The sequence below is a fragment of the Channa argus genome, chromosome 3 (genome assembly GCF_033026475.1).
Source record: "Channa argus isolate prfri chromosome 3, Channa argus male v1.0, whole genome shotgun sequence".
Lineage (NCBI taxonomy): Eukaryota > Metazoa > Chordata > Actinopteri > Anabantiformes > Channidae > Channa > Channa argus.
In genome coordinates, this window is record NC_090199.1 from 14,684,693 (window position 1) to 14,700,142 (window position 15,450).

General features: G+C 36.7%; 1 protein-coding gene across 5 annotated transcripts; it reads left to right on the forward strand.

Annotated features, from left to right (window-relative positions):
• Positions 1 to 1,389: 1,389 nt before the first annotated feature.
• On the forward strand, positions 1,390 to 9,181 carry ankrd49 (ankyrin repeat domain 49). 5 transcript variants are annotated; one of them, XM_067497383.1, is made up of 3 exons: positions 1,390 to 1,433; positions 2,393 to 2,614; positions 8,511 to 9,181. In XM_067497383.1, exons 2-3 carry the CDS (start codon positions 2,399 to 2,401, stop codon positions 8,985 to 8,987), a joined length of 693 nt encoding a protein of 230 aa, XP_067353484.1. In that variant the 5' UTR covers positions 1,390 to 1,433; positions 2,393 to 2,398; the 3' UTR covers positions 8,988 to 9,181. The 5 variants fall into 5 exon arrangements, with proteins under 5 accessions (XP_067353484.1, XP_067353481.1, XP_067353482.1 ...); XM_067497380.1 differs by lacking the exon at positions 1,390 to 1,433 and adding an exon at positions 1,440 to 1,717; XM_067497381.1 differs by lacking the exon at positions 1,390 to 1,433 and adding an exon at positions 1,440 to 1,583.
• Positions 9,182 to 15,450: the final 6,269 nt, after the last annotated feature.

The window sequence follows — 15,450 nt, forward strand, 5'->3', positions numbered from 1 at the left end:
GTAGTGTCTCTGAGTATCTAAAAACTATAAGCACATTGTTACATCATACATTAGGGCCGGCTTTGTGCTCTGACCAACCTTTGAGTAGGAAAAATAATAGGACACTATCTTAACAAGCATCAGCATCATTAAAGCTGCACCAACACAACATAGTATTATTGTGGAGCTTCAGACAAGCTGTTTTATTTATGATTTATACCACTCATACAAACAAACACCAGCCACCAAGCATTGCAGGTCCAACTCATAAAAAGTACACTGAGACGTTGTATTTAAACTGAGACCCTTTGTAAAAATTTGAAAATAGCTGTCTTTGTTTATGTCAGTTATGTTTTGTTTTTGTTGTGCTTGATAACACCAAGGTCACAGGGTGCTCAGCAACTGAGCAGCAACTACCCAATTCTACTGATCAAACAAGTAGTTTACCTAATTGTCAAAGTGGCTGCTGCAAAAAGGTGAACAGGTTTTAATAACAGATGCTTGAAAGACTTTGGTTCTGATTTGGTAAAGAAATGCGATGTACATCTGAGCTATGCATAGTTTGTGCAATAATTATAACACACTTGAGGCAGAAAAAGATATTCTGTATGATTAAATATTAAAAAAAACACATATAAGTCATTTATGAGGGGTCTGTTTAATGAGTAGGATTTACTTTTTGATATCTGCACCAAAATCCTACAAAAAGTCTTATCCAACCAGTCCTACAGATTATGTAAAAAAACGGGGAAAATGAATGACATCAGGTATTGCAGTCGTGCTTTTAACACAGACTCTGTTAAAACACGTGCATAGGACCGTGTTTCAAACCACATACTTTGTAAGTGCTTTTCTGAATTTGTCATTTTTTTGATTAAACTATGCCAGGCATATTCCATCCAACTGAGTGCACTTGTTGCTAATGTAGTTTAATTAAAGCTTGAGTCCATGTCTTTGGTTCTGGTATTTATATATTTATATATCTTTTTTTCCGCTTGTTTTGAAACATTCTGATGGATTTTATCTTGGTACAAATCCCATTGGGGGCAGTTTAATTGGAGCTGTCCTAAATGCTAACTTCAAATTGAAGTCTTCATCTGCAGTCTGAACAAAAAAGATCCTATTGATACAGGTTTCGATGAGTGTTTTAATGGATATATGATGTGTCAGTTAAAAGTTTGGGGTCCAAAGACATCACCACAGACTTGACCTGGTCTTCTGCATTTTACTTTGTCATTTAGTTTTTATTTTTAATTTTTTTTTTGCCAGGGATCTCTTGAGTTGAGTCAATGCGCAACAAATAAAAATCACCGCTAGATGTCAAACACAGGAAGCGGCATTGTTTGGACTACCGTATTGAGCCAAAGAAGTCAGTCGCGAGTTGTTATGGGTAATGATGTCTTTAAACAGTTCACCTCTATAACAATAAACTGGCAAACAACTACATACACCAGGTGCGTTCACGGTAGTTGACTGTAGTTAGATTCCAACCCGCAAAACTGGAAAGCGAGGATAACACTTTTCTTTCAATCCACTTAAATGTCCCGACTGAAGGAGAAGTATTTTTCCAACCGCTGCTAAACAATTAGCTTCAAAGGCTACATGTAAGCTAATGTCAGTGTACTGTCTTGTAATGTCGCATTAGCCTGGTAAATGTCAGCGGAGACGGAAAGTTAGCTGCATTTAACGGTAAACGCCGTAAATCCCGCACCTTGGAAGGCGTTTGTACTATGTGAGGGTACGTTTGTCTCCTCGCCTTGTCTCACAGTGGTTCCAGTTCTCTATGCTCCTTTGTTAGCTGTTCATTAGCGTTAGGTATGTAGTTACGCAGCTAACTAGCCGAAACGCTCTATTCTGCTACTATCACTAGCTGCAAGAGCCCTGCAATCAGTGACCGAAGAAGTAACGTTAGCGTTAGTTACCCAGGTTCTTACCTTAGGTAAGCAAAACCACATCCCAAGTAAATGGCCATACTATAGTTGAAATCCTACACATTTTCTTAAAGTCTTACAAGTAAAATGCTGGTTTTGCAGAAAACCTGCCTTGAAGGTATGATGGTGAATGATGACAGATGCATTGCAGTCTTGCATTGTTGTGTAAGATACGTGTAGAATTATAGCTGGTTGAGGTGCTAACGGCCACAAAATAAGTCTAATGAGCTATGAGGTGATTAATGAGCCTCTTGAAAACCTTAATATTGTACATAAGTACAGTACAAGAAACTAGAAGATACAATTGGGGTTTTGGTCATATTCAGTCCACGTGCAGGTCAGCTAAAAGTTTTTATTTTTAACCTCCCATATGTTCTTTTCCCTCTCTGATATGAAATTCCTCTCAGTCATGTAGGATAATATATCTGTCTGTGTCTGATGTCTCTATCTGATTATGTTTTCTATGCTCACTACAAAACCAGTTTGTGATGGAATTTCCTGAGGATTTCAACCAGCTTGAGCTTCTGAATACTCATGGACACCTGATACCGCGTGGGGCCAGCAGCCTGTGGACCGGGAGCAAAGATGAGGACGAAGAGGCCGAGGAGGAGGTAGAGCACAGCGAGGAGTGGTATCTAGAAAAGGAGGAAACTCTTAAAGACAAACCAAAGGAGCTTATCCTGTGGGCAGCAGAAAACAATCGAGTAAGTTAGGTTTTGCTCTGTCATCAAAAGCCTGAGACCTTTTTATGTTGTCCTACCATCTAGTTTTATTTCCATATTGCCACATCTCTCATAGCTCTGTGTCTTAGCTGTTTTTCTCACTAGCCTTTTTTCACTCTCCTCTTACCTGCTCTAAAATATAAAAAACTGTCCTATATTGACATTCAACAATAGCATAAAAAGTAACAATCGGCATCTTAAGCGCTATTATTTTCAAAAAGCTTCAGCATATTTATTTGACATTTTCAAAGGATAACCTCAAGACCTGCGGGATGTATGGTCTAAACAAACTGTTTATACTGTAGATATACTTAGATACATGATTCTACCCATAAGCTCATTAATATACATATAGGTTGTACAGTATGAAATAAGGACGGTTTTAAATTGAAAGATTCGAACAGTAATGTTTTTATCTAACTTCCACCTTGTTGGACAAGGGCTCCAATGCTATTTAACTCTAGTGGTCAGAATCAAATAAAAGTAAAGTTGCCTCTTCATTTTTTTAATTTTCTTTTTTACTTTATTTATTTGTTTTTGAGGCTGCACTAGCCAGGATAGACCAGCCAAACTGGTCATGAAATGTGCTAGGTATGGATTAAAATGATTTTAAAGTAGTGTTTACATCAATGTAGAGCCAGTGTTTACATTAATTATTCAAGGCACCCGCTTCTCAACCTTCGGGTGAAGTCATTATTATCTGTGATGTGAAAATATCAGATTTTTGCAAAGTCAGAGAAAAAAGTGTGTGTGTCCTAGTTGTAGTTTACTAGCAAACCCCGGAGCAACTCTCCTGCTGCTGAAAGTGCCGTGAGCTCAAAAGTCAGTCACATGTAACAGCAGCAGATGAATTTTGCTGCTAGTCTAGTTCAAACATACTTTAGCTGGGTTTGTGTCATTTGGCATTAGAGCTAAGCATTTTAGCAAACAGGAACAAATCATACTGTTCTGCATCTCTGCCATCCAGTTCCAGCATCTCTTTTTATCTCTACATGGTGTTTGGTTAGGTCATTTTATACCAAATATACTTCAAAAGTTTGATTTGTACTGTGCTGTTATCTTGCAATGCTCGGACTGCAGTGACACAACACAAAAAAGCAACCTTTCCAAACAAACTTGAGTAATGAAATCAGACAAAATCTGACCACTCATGCACAGTAAATGTGCAGCGAGCCCTAAACACAGATCTGCAGTGCAGGAAAGAAATTCATATAATTATCGTTTAAAAAAATATAATTAAAGCCAAATGTACAATAGAAGTAAGCTGATTTTAAATTAAATGTTTGTTTGGCAGGTCAGGAGGTCAAGATGAGAGTTATGGAATTAGTAATCACTTAAATAGTTAGCCTTTCCATTTTTTTATTGTGACAGAAATGCATGTCCCATTGTTTTTGTCTCTTTTCATTTAATTAGTGGGAGAGCTGTAAGCACAGCTCTCATTAGTGGGAGAGCTGTAAGCACAGCTCTCACACTTATGAGATCCTTTTCTTTATTATTATTATTATTTCGCCGTTTTTCGGTCACTATCTCCTCCTAGACGGTTTGTCGTAGAAACTTCGTTCCACTTCCTAAACGTAGGTCTCTTTTAGGAGATCTATGCTATTACTTTTCTCATTAATAACTTTTATACTTTTTATTATATTTCACTTTTTATGAACTTTTTTTCCCATAGAAAATGAATGGAAGGCACTTAAAATTTCCCTTCAACTTGCCACTTTTCATCTGCCTCTTGTGTCGTCATACTTTGGAGTAGAAACTTCATTTAAACTTTATACGGGTCTAGTCCCTTTCAACTTTTTCTGGGTGGATCAGCTTCTTTCTATCTTTTATACTTTTTGAATAATCGCAGTTTTAGTTTTAGGCAACTTTTGGAGCTTTTTCAACTTTTCCATTAGTGTGTATTGCGGAATGTTGGAGCAGCTAGAGTGGGTGACATCACACGCACTCTAACTTTTCAGCTTCCACTTTTAGCAACTTTTTTCCTTCTTTTCCTTCTTTCCTTCAGTCAACTTTAATCTTACATAAACAAACTATACATCAGAATGTAGGTATTTTTGTCTTCTTTCAGTAAATGTAACTCTCATAGTGACAGGACTGACGGTTCTTTCTCCAAGTGTCCAGAAGCAGAGAGAGTGCCGTCAAAACTCCCATTGGAGCCCATTATAACAGAGGTTCTTAAATTCTAATCAAATCACAAACGGGGGGCTGTTTTAAAATCGCCACCACGCCTTCATTTTATGGAGTATCTTCAAATAAAGTACATCAGTGTGTTCATTGAAGCCTTTTGTCACTCACAGTTTTTGAATTGTTTCGATAGGACTAATACTTTTTCATATTTTGAGCATTTTGCGAGGCATAGTCTCAGCACTTTTCCAGCCTGCCTTTGCATTTGGCTCACATGACTCAGCAGGCGGGCAGCGGGCAGCAGTCATTGTCATGGTAACGGACACAGCTGCATGACGTCATGTAATCAGCCTCAGAGCTGTGTCCACACACTTTACCTGAGTTTTTCTCCCTCAACAGACACAGTGGAGACACACACAGACACACACCCTCACAGACAGGAAATACCCTTTCAAAATAAAAGCCTTTCATAATACTTTATCCACTTTTTAGCATTTAAATGCTAAAATGACTTTGTGGTGAAGTTTCCCTACACACACACCCTCACAGATAGGAAAAACACTTTCAAAATAAAAGCCTTTCATAATATTTTATCCACTTTTTAGCATTTAAATGCTAAAATGACTTTGTGGTGAAGTTTCCCTACACACACACCCTCACAGACAGGAAACACACTTTCAAAATAAAAGCCTTTTATCATTCTTATTTTAATTATTTAGCATTTAAATGCTAAAATGAGTTTGATTTGAAGTCTCCCTACAGTGGACACACAAACTACCACACAGACACAGACAGGAAACACACTTTCAAATTAAAAGCTCTTTTCAACTTTTTTTTTTCAACAGTTTTTCAGCATTAAAATGGTTCCTTCATTTCTAAGTAGTTACTTCTAGCTTTTTTCTTTACACTTTAATAGCAACTTTTTTACTTTGCTTCTTTTTTTGTTTCTTTTAACTTTGGGAATATTAACCTTTTCCTTTGTTTCTTACTACTTCTTTCCACTTTTGTTAATCAAGTTGTTGCTTTTTCACTTCTTCCTTTACACTTTTAATAGCAACTTTTTTACTTTGCTTCTTTCTTTGTTTCTTTTAACTTTGGGAATATTAACCTTTTCCTTTGTTTCTTACTACTTCTTTCCACTTTTGTTAATCAAGTTGTTGCTTTTTCACTTCTTACTTTTTTCTTTACACTTTCAATAGCAACTTTTTACTTTGCTTCTTTTTCTGTTTCTTTACACTTTAAATATCACCTTTTTAGCTATTTACTTCCATTGTTACTTTCTACTTTTTTTCTTTTCTTAATTCAACTTTTCTTGGTATTTTGGATTTTTTCTTTTATTGTCATCTTCTTTCTTTCTCTTTTTGTTTGTATTTATCTCTCTTCAGCGTTTGCGGCTTTGAACGTGCAAACGCCTCTGCTCTCAGCAGCTTCTGAGCGGTCGGCCTCTACCGGGCGACTTAACAGCTCTCCCACGTAATTTCCTTGGAAATTGCCTTTTCTAGTTTGATATTCAAGATGCACATTGTTAGGCAGTGTTTCTAAGTTCTCCCTGCTTACATGTCCATGTTGTAAGACCAATCTTCTAGTGTTAGAACCAAAGCTTTACATCCTCCGTAAACTCTTGGCTATATCTTATAAAACTTGTGGTCCATGCACTTTCTTTTCATGGCCCCTCATAAGGTACCAAACGCATTAGTGACTCAGGCAATTAAATTGCGTCCTCCACAGTTTGCATCAGTGTCTCAAACTGAGCTGGCATTTTAAAAATGGTGATGGCACCTTTTGTTTTATTCAGCCCAACTTGGTGCTTTGCAAGTTCACATGCCAAAGCCTTTTCTGTTAGGGAGACTGTTTTATATAAGTCCATTTACTGCCAGCCTTTGATCCCCTCGTATTGACATTCAGTAGTGTACACCAGTAGAACTTTAAAAAGCACAGCGACAGACAAACAAATATCCACATCAATTATGCACATGCAACACTTTCTATTCCAAGGTGAGTGGTTCACTTGTCCCCCTTATTGCATGCGGTAACCATATCAAGACAGTGTCTAAGCAAAACCAAAATGCACAAACTGGGTAACTCATACTGTACCATAGCCTTCAGTGTTGTGCTGGTTTCTGTCTATTCCTCACGCTAAATTAAACCTGCAGTGAAATCGCAGTCAAAGAAAAGTGGAGAATAAACTAACAGTCATAACAAATTTAATTGTAAGTTGTTTTTTCAGTTTATGTCTTTTATATTTTGTTTTAAATTATTTTTATTCCATCTCAATTTATTTATTGAAGGGTTATTTGATTTTGAGTCATTCCCGTTCAGCCCTTCCTATATCTGCAAAGACAGTGTAAACTCTTACTCTGGAGTTTAACAGCATATTGTTGTGTGTTATTGTGTGATCAATGAAAAGCCTTTTGAGCCTCATAAATCTGCCTGTAAGAGAAGTACTGCTATGAAAAAAAGAATGCACCTTTGTTACATTAATTGGCTTTACACTGTTGTGTGTTTATTTTGAAGGATTAGTTGTTAAATGGTGCTGAATATACTGGTCTTAAATTATTAGCACAAACATAAAAATTATACTTAGTATCGGGTGTTAAAATTCACATGATGTGATGACTACAGGTGTCAGAGAGTCAGAGATTTCATTTTTTTGGAAAAAAATACTTAAACAATACACTGATTATTAAAGTTGGTGCCAGTGTAGTACTATCAGTTGTGTAGTTATCTAACCATCTAATCATCTGAGCTCTTAATATAGTGCTAATGACCAATAGCGCAGCTGTGTGGAAGTTATATGTTTCATTGTCACCTTTGTAATTTGTTAAATATGTTAAGCTGCTACTGTGTGGTCCTTTTGTAACCTCACTGAGTATGTTTTCTGCGCCCGTGTTCAGGAAGAGTAACCACAGTATGAAATCATCTCCATTTGTATTTAAAATTTTCCTAAGTGCTGACTGAAGATCATACTTTCTAATCTTTTCTACCTTCATGCTAATCAGTGCTTCTTGATTGTATATTTAGATCTTTTTTTTTTTTTTTTTGTGAAGCATGGTTAATATCAGCAGCATGCTTCCTGTGAAAAGCAACCTCAAAAAGTTAAGCCTACATCAGTCGCCAGTCTTCTTCTATAGATTAAACCCCAGGTTTACAAACTCCTGTCTCTATTAGCTTTTGGTGATTTCATTTGCCTTGGGGTGTCACAAATGTCTCCGAGCCTACTCTGTAAATTTGAATCATGTATTCAGTATAAACAAGACCAATAATTTGTGTTATTAGTCAAAATGGATTGAATGTAGATAGCTGTTCCTTGCCAAGTCGACATTTAGTTGTCAATAAATGAAGAAACAAGGCTAAAGAATTGAAAAGCACACAGCAATAAATAACAGAGGGAGAACAGCATCAAATACACCCTGTGGATAATTAAACAGTGATTCCTTTCAAAATAAATGTCAGCCCAATTTATCTACTATTAATTTCACACAATGAATAAATAATGCTTTTGCAAAGGTTTTGAAATGTCATTTGTTTTTACTTTTTCATTATTGATTTATTATTTAGTAAATAAATGGATAATAATTACTATTATTTCAAATTACATTTAAAATAAAATGAAGGGGCTTGAGCAATTGAATATTTCTTTGAATTAAGAATAATGTTCAGAGAGGTAAAATTCACTGACATAAAAGATAGGAGGATGAGTGGTAAGTGATAATTCTGCTTCCTGACCCTCTGGATTTCTGTGATTTTCTTCCAGCTTTCAACTATCCACAGGTTGTTAACAGCTGATCCTTTGCTGGTGCACTGCTGTGATGAGGACGGTTACACTCCATTGCACCGAGCTTCTTACAGTGGCCATGTGGATGTTGTTTCTGCTTTACTCACTGCCGGCTCTAAAGTTAACCCTCGCACCATCGACGGCTGGACACCCCTTCACAGTGCCTGCCGTTGGAGCCACGCTGCTGTTGCAAGCTTTCTTCTGCAGCATGGAGCTGAACTGAATGCCCAAACCAACGGTGGGCTCACACCACTACACCTAGCTGCTTCCCACAGCAGCTCCTCAAAACCAGACTCCGCCCAGACATTAGAGCTCCTCCTCTCTCAGCGACACCTGAAGCCAGGGTTACGTAGCAACAGCGGGGAGACAGCTAGTGTGGTGGCCCAAAGGAGCGGGCCACATCACTTCCTGTTTGAAATGGTAGAAGACTATATCAATGTGATACCGATGTCATAAACATAAACACAGGACAACACAGATTTTCACTCTGGACAAGCTAATTATTATTTTAACCATCAGTCATTGTGGTGCTGATATTATTGAGCAGTAAGTACATTTATTGTTTTATTTGTACATTGTAAAAATATATTGTATGAAAAGCAGTTTGGCATTTTCAGTAAGATGTAATTAATAAATGAGTTGAACAATTACTAAGCTATCAAATAGCATTTTTTATGCGATTTAATATGAAAATATTCTTTCAAAAATTATTTTTCTTCTCTAATAAATCCAAGAAAGCTATAAATGAAAAGAAAACACAGAATCCCATAATCACTACTCTTTCATGTTTGCCTCTCTCTCTCTCTCTCTCTCTCTCTCTCTCTCTCTCACACACACACACACGAAAACGTCATTTTAACTCCTTTTTTATTTTTTCCTACCAACTGTCTCCAATTCTCTCTCTACTGTCAACTGCCTCTGTTATGCTCATCAAGATTCAAAAGACTGAAAATACCAACTAACACCAAGAAATAAACAGTCAACATTCCATCTCTCTAGCCCTGCTGATGTTCTCCAGTTGACATACACTCACTGGCCACTTTATTAGCTACACCTGCACAATCCGATACAGCAGCTCTGCCATTAATTCTACTTTTGCAGGGGAATAATTTCTCGGTTTTTAAGGTAAAACTGTCAGGTCATAATTCTACTCTGTTTATTACTGAGGACGAAGTGGTTAGTGGAGTTGCACTGGAGTGCATTGTAAGAAGAGGTGGCCTTAATCTTTGGCCTCCTAAAGCTTGATAGCCCTATAAAAGTAGAATTCATGGCAGAGGTGCCGTATTAGATTGCATTAGAATGTACAGGTGTACCTAATATTGAAGTGCCCAATAAGTGTATATCAGATTTTGAGAATGAAATACATTGAATTAACCCAGTCTATTTTGTTTGTTTTTTAAGTGATGCTCTGACACACTTCAACTGCCTTTAAAGCTCGTGGACCTAGTCTATAGGCAAGACATTTTCCATAGAAACATCATAAAGTAGTGTTGCATATTTAGACTAATATTTAAAATTTTTATCTATAAAACTTAGATGCATAATTGTTTTTTCTACAGCATCTAACAGTTCTGCTGTTTAAGGGTGACCGCCTATTTTCAATAAGAAGAAAATATTTAAAAGGAAATAAATATTTGATTTGTTTTATGGCTTTCTTTTTTACACAATTAGCTGTCATTATATTCTGTGCCCCTAAACTAGAGTGGCTGAGGTTTCAGCACCATGTCACTGAGGGAGCCAGAGGGCGTACAATACACTGTAGCTACAGATCTCAAAAAAACCTTTGTAAGCTATAAAACATTTACTGAACTCAGTTTTTTCCCCCAGTGATCCAGAACTGCTGATCGTGAGTTACAAAAAAAGAATATCCACAAAGTAGAAGCTCAGTGTCCTGAGATGAATGGTTTTCAATGGAGTTCAAGAAACCTTTTATAAATTTGTTTGTTTGTTGCAGAAGTCCTTGAGATTGAATATACAGTACAATTTAAAGTCATCTAAAATATATTGCGATGATTCTCTACTCCCAACATCCAGTGCTTTAATGTGTGTCTTGAATTTAAAACCTCTGTGTTGAAAATGTTAGCACTGAAATTCTATGTATGATAATAGTGGTATGTCTTAGTAAAAAAACAGCAGTGTTTCTGTCCAAACAAATAGGGGTTTTTCAAGAACATGACCGATTTAGGTCTAATACAAATATAACCTTCGGGCAAGATTAGAAAATCAATACTTACATTATAATTATCTTCATTACTTTTATCACTTATGTTTCTGAGTCATCATTTGGCCTTTAAATCATCGCTTGTCTTTGCCTTTTTTGTCCATCCAGCAGCCAAAATACAACCACAAAAATATATTCTCACACATTATATTAGAATCCTAGAGCCCCAAACTTTTATTTTTTGCTTTGCAATTATCTAAAACATTCATAAACTGTCAAAATATAGTATTTGCAGATTACCATTTTTTTTTTAAATTCAGATGAGGTTTATATTGAGAATGTAGGCATTATTCCTTTTGTAAAATAGTCCAAATAACCTTGTTGTTATGACATATTTCTCTTCTTTGGACTCCGAGACTTACCAAACCTTATGTAAACCTTATGTTGATGTGGACAGAGATGTGGCAGTTTTTGTCTTGGATCATGTGTTTCCCTTTAAAAAGGAAAGCTCCTATAGTGTTCTTTGATGTTTTTTAGGGGTCACCACAGGCAGAAAAATGCAGTTAATTAGTGCATTTGTAGCAACAAGGACACCCTGTAGCACGGAGGAAACATTGTGATAGGTCAGTCTTGTCAAGGTGACATACATACAGTGACATCTGGTGTGAATCAGTGAGTTCTGGCATTGACACCAGGGCTGTTGCTGTTCAATGCCTTACCTGTCTGCAGAGGTAAACTTTACTGTAAATAGGCATTTCTTGTCCCTGTCGTCATCATCAGTCAATCTTACATAAATGTAGTCAGAAGTCTATGCAGCCAAATATACAGTAAGCAGAGTAAAGCTCTATACTGAACAACCTTTTACTGTGGCTTTTGTGCAGTCAACAAAATCTTAATCTTGCTAATTTGAACTAAAACCAGCCACAACTAATACTCAGCGCAAATATACAATATTATTTCAGATAACAAAAACCTTTCTTAGTGGAGGTAACAAAGGTCAGCCTCACAGATCTAGCCTTAAAAAATGGAAAAACAGAATAAAAAGGAATCTGCAGGGAGTCTCCACCCTGCAGGAGAGTTACATGCACCTGCTCTTCTCTGCCAGAGTTAATGTCAAAGACAGATTTACAGGAAACACCTACTGTGCAGCCACAGACTTTTATTATATTGTATTGTATTAAAGAGGTGAACGTCACGATACACATACAGTTTACATCTTTGTTGTAAAGCTTTGAGTGTCAGGTAATAGAATACAATCAGTAACACAAGCTTGATCACAAGCTTTTTTTTTTCCCTTTCAGCTTATCCCGTAAGTTCAGGGTCGCCACAGCGCATCATTGTCCACATGTTGATTTGGCACAGTTTTTTTTAAACCAGATGCCCTTCCTGACACAACCCTCCCCAATTTCTACCAGGCTTGGACCAGCAGTGCACAGCTGGGGAGGGGAATGGGCTTTTATGGGTTCAGTGTCTTGCCCAGAGACACTTCGACATACACAGATCAAACCACTGACCCTGTGGTTCGTGGATGACTGCCTTACCAACTGAGCTACTGCTGCCCCTTCAAAACATTTTGATAACACATAAATGAGGAGAGAATGACCAATGTAGTTTCTATAGACTCATAGAACATGAATTGAAATTTCTTCAAAGAAATCTACCCTAATTTTGAGGAGACATCCCTGGAGGTAATTTGCTACAAATACACTACTTTAGAGAAAATGGACATTTTTCAATTACTTTCAGATATTTTCCATTAACAGCTTATTTTAAAAAGCAAAGTCTGCATTTTAGTCAGTGCACTGTAAGACAGCTCATGTATGACTGAAGTTAAAGGTAAATGCCTATAATCAATCAATCACAATAATGCATAACATAATGCTTTTGTGAGCATCTATAGTAAATGATGAAGAAGAAGAAATGGTAGTTATAAAGTAAATATCAAAAACAGTGCAGGAAATAATATCAGCAGTCCAGTTTGGTTAGATGTGTAATGTCACATTACTAAGCCGGCAATGTAGAGTAAATATGAACTAGTGAAGAAGGTTTTAGCATGTCTGTCTTCTGTTTAGTTTGAGTTTTGGACATTATATTTTTAGAATTCTAAAAAAGAGCCAGACTGCAGGTGGATGAAGGGGTCACGCAGAATTGATTATCGGTTTTGTGACGTTGACCTTTGAAGACTACAGAAAATAACACATACTGTAACATACAGCTACATCTCCAGCCACTGAGAGTCCTTGTTGGTTGAGGTTTGGGACTTGGTGTGGTACTATTGTAGGTGGATCTGTGTGCAATTCTGCAGCCGGTCAAGGTTCAGGTGAAAGGCTAGAACACATTATGTCAGTGAAGGTCTTTATGAGTACAGAAGTACAGTAATAAATGACAGTTAACCAAAAAGCGAGGGTGCTGGTGTTAAGACAGAAAATTAGTTTTTTCCTGAGAAGTTTCAGTATTAATATTTTTGTTGGTGATGTTTATTAGCAGAAATGCACCTGACAGAAAAACTAAATGACTGGTAAACATGCTTTTTGAGACATGTTGCAATTGTGATTAGTGCAGCTGTAACATGGTTAAGTTCTGCATAAAGTGCAAAGATTTAAAACAACAATAAAATCCTATTTAGCATGACTGAATCAATAAAACATCACATTCCTTTTGATTCGGGTTTTCCATTTGTTAAGGCTAGATCTGTGAGGCTGACCTTTGTTACCTCCACTAAGAACGGCTTTTGTTTTCTGAAGTAATGTTGAATACTTGCGCTGATTATTAGTTGTGGCTGGTTTTAGTTCCACTGTGCAAGATTGGGTTTTAGTTGACTGCACAGAAGCCACAGTAAAAGGTTGCTCAGTATAGATCTTCACTCTGCTTACTGTGTATGTGGCTGCATTAAATATGCATAGAGTAAAATCACATAAAAGCACAGAACGGAAAATAATAATAAAAGCTTTTGTATAAAAGCAGGCTTTCAAAACCAGTTAAAGACTGGAATAGCCTGAGATTTCAAAGACACAATGACCACATGTATGCATGTACCAGTATAGATGCGACATGTGTTTGATGAGGATGAGCAGAGGTAAGTTTATGTAATCATGTGGGGAAAAATCGTGGATGAATGGTTTAACATTTAATCAGTGAGGCAGCAGGTGATTCTGTGCCAACCAACATCCACCCATCACAAATGATTTCCAACCTCATTCCAAATCCACCACATCAATGGGTTTGTCGCCTCCAGACCTATAAGAACAGACTTGCAGGAGGTGCTCAGATTTTTGCAACAAAAGCAGACTCAATGATTCAGGAAGCTGTGCCATTATCTTATTTATACCACTCCTACACACATTAATTTGGACCTTTGTTGTCACAGTTACGTTATTCTGTCTCTACAAACATAATCTGAGAGGAAAAAAAGAAGATTTCTGAAACTCAGTTTTCTCACTGGCCTGCAGTGAGGTTTGATTAGGTCAACAACTGGAGAAAGGTGACAATATAAATGTTCACTTTCTTCAGGGTCGTCTTTGTAGTTTTCTTTTTCTTTCTAGTCTTTGTAGAATCCAAAAAGCAGTCACAGTGTCGAATTCACAGGGTTAGAATATGTAGAGTAAGAGGATACATAACTGACAGTGTGACTGCACCCTATTACACCGGCTACTGATATTGACAAATTAAATGTTAAAGTGTCATTTTATAATTGACATATTCACACAGCCATTTTTCACTGCCTTCATACAGTATTATACAGTGTTGCACAGACATAGCTAAAGAGTTACCTTGACAATAGTTACTAATACGTCCAGCTAAATAATACTGATTCAGAGCTGGAAAAGGTGAATTGTGGAGAGCTACAAGGATCAGTCTTAGGACAGAAGTTATATAATTTCTGTATGAATATTCTTGGTACAGCAAACACTGTACCAATAATCTCTTTTTTTCTCAATTATAATATTATACAAAGTCGAAAAACTTCTACATGAGAAAGGGTTGTATATACTGTGCTGTTCATTGTTCCATATATCATCTATTATGTAGTGGTTTGAAGAAATGCCTGTAATGCCTTCTTATCGAGAAGCTTCAAACCAACTGTCGCTCAAAGACCAGTTAATGAAATTTGATGAACTAGTAGACTTTAAAATTGTTCAGATATTATTTAAAGCAAGTAAAAAGTTGCTACCAAAGAACACACAAAGCAGATTTCAAGAGAGAGTGAGTTGTTATAATCTCAAAGGAGCCTTTATGTTCAAGAAAATTAGAGCCAGAACAAATTTGAAAAGCGGACGTGTTGCAGAGAGCTAACTTTACAAAGCAAACTTGAGGATGAATTGAAAACATGCAAATCTCTCATTGGTTTTAAGAAGATGTTTAAAAATAGCATATTGAACAAGTACAAGAAAGTAGTATAACGTGGCTTTGTATCTAGGGAGAACATATTGTTGAGTGACAAGTTATCTTTTTGTTTTTTGTTTGTTTGACTGTTATTTATTTTTTTTTGTCTTATTGGGAATGTTGAGAGGATTAAAATGACAAATGTGTTGGTGATTACAAAAGGGTAGGGTTATAAATAAGCTTTGGCTTGTACTCCCTTTAGGTGTCATTTGTAGGGAAATTAAGTATCATCTAGTAGATCACGGACTGTAAATTGTAGAAAGATGCAATGATAGCCATGACGAATGCTGATTTGATTGTTAAGGCTCCAAATAAATGTGTGTGCTAGTGTCAGTGGTTAGAGGTAATATGTGTCACATAAAAACTGAACTGTTT